Raw genomic sequence first — 1,459 nt, 5'->3', positions numbered from 1 at the left:
GGTGATGGTCTTCTTGCCCACGTCTCTGCAAAGGTCACCCGAGCTGGGCTCTGGCTGCGTTGGCTGCGCAGGCAGGAGCGGCTGCTCTGCTCTGTGGGCATTGAGAACCTGCAGTCGTCTCCGGGGCCGGGGAGGCACGGGCGGGGGGACGCTGCCAGCCCGGGGCCGTGGCTCGGGAATGCTGCTCAGACCGGGCTCCCACCATCCTGGTGCAGGCGGTGCCGGAGGCACGGCATCAGGGTTGGGGAGGGAGTTGCAGTTCGGGTCTAGGTTGGTGCAGATGCCGGTGGTCTCCTGCGCCAGTGTACTGGGAGAGGTCCCATCGCGCTGGGAGTCGAGCGAGGTGATGCTGCAGAGGCTGTCCGGGCTCTCCCCAGGCAGGGTGTCCGATCTCTGGAGCAGCGGGGGGTTGAGGTTGGCATCTCTTCCATCACATGTCCTGCTCCGGTCAGCCAGCGACTGGCCATCCTGGGCGTCTTCTATGGGAATGATGGTGGGCTGATTTTCGGGGGATTGGGACTCCTCTCTGGAAAACCCTTTGCAGTACACGGAGACTGGGGAGTCATCCAAGCTGAAGTGCAAGCAGCTACTGACAGAGGAGGAGGAGGAGGAGGAAGAAGCCAGATCACAAGGGGGATCACAAGGGGAAGCCACCTCCTCCCCAGCATGCAGGCAGGGGAAATCCTCTTGAGCTGCCTGGTTCTGGAGACCCAACGTCACCGGCTGCTGAGTGTGGGACTCACAACACCGGCATTTCAAGGAGGGATTGTTGGAATTGGCATCCACTTGCTCACAGTTCTCTGAGCAGTCGCTGCAGCCAGTCTGGTCTCCTCCACCCATGGAGGCAGAGGTCTCCTGGAGTTCTGGGTGCCGGGAGAGGTGCAGCCCCAGGGAGATGTGCTGCAGATGGATGTGGTTGAGGTTGCACAGCAGGCCTTTCTTCGGAGCCAGCATGATGCTGCCTCACTGGTAGCACCGGGGCTCCTGGGGGAGCTCCACAGCTCCTCTCTTCAGACCATCCAGCTCCCTGCAAGCATCAAAATGCCCTTTTGGTTGGCGTGGGAGAGCGCAGCAGCACAAACCTGGAGAGGAACGGACAGGGCGACAGGGAGGGTGGTGACCTTGCAGCAGCCACTGAGCCGGTGGCAGGGGACCAGCGCGAGGGCCTGTGGGTTCGGAGATGGGAATACGCCCGGCGGAGAGGGGCTGCCCCACAGCTCCCCCCTGGGCTGGGGCCGGCCCGGCCGGGCAGGGGCTGCAGCCGGTGGCTGATCCCCAGAGCACGACCTGAGCGTGGTCCCAGGAAGCGGTGGCTGGTCCAGGCCTTTGCAGCAGCAGCAGCAGCGCTGAATCCCTCTGCCGGGTCTCGGCGGTCGGGAGGATCTCGGCGATGCCGTCAAGGAGAAAACGCCCTTGGAAACCTCAGCCGGGGGGCTCCTGGCCAAGGCTGGGGGGCTCC

At 64.3% G+C, this 1,459-nt stretch overlaps 1 protein-coding gene across 1 annotated transcript in view; it reads right to left on the bottom strand.

The window, feature by feature from the left end:
• Positions 1-1,453, bottom strand: part of RUSC1 (RUN and SH3 domain containing 1) — a 7,002-nt gene extending 5,549 nt beyond the window's left edge. The window contains 2 exon segments of the mRNA XM_035903930.1: positions 1-3; positions 5-1,453. The exon segment at positions 1-3 is cut by the window's left edge and continues 591 nt beyond it. Of these exon segments, the coding sequence (XP_035759823.1) occupies positions 1-3; positions 5-954 (953 nt within the window). The 5' untranslated portion in view covers positions 955-1,453.
• Positions 1,454-1,459: the final 6 nt, after the last annotated feature.

This window comes from Egretta garzetta, unplaced genomic scaffold (assembly GCF_000687185.1).
Source record: "Egretta garzetta isolate BGI_Z169 unplaced genomic scaffold, ASM68718v1 scaffold141, whole genome shotgun sequence".
Taxonomy (NCBI): Eukaryota; Metazoa; Chordata; class Aves; order Pelecaniformes; family Ardeidae; genus Egretta; species Egretta garzetta.
The sequence above is the reverse complement of the archived record's forward strand: the minus strand, read 5'-3'. Positions and strand labels throughout refer to the sequence as shown.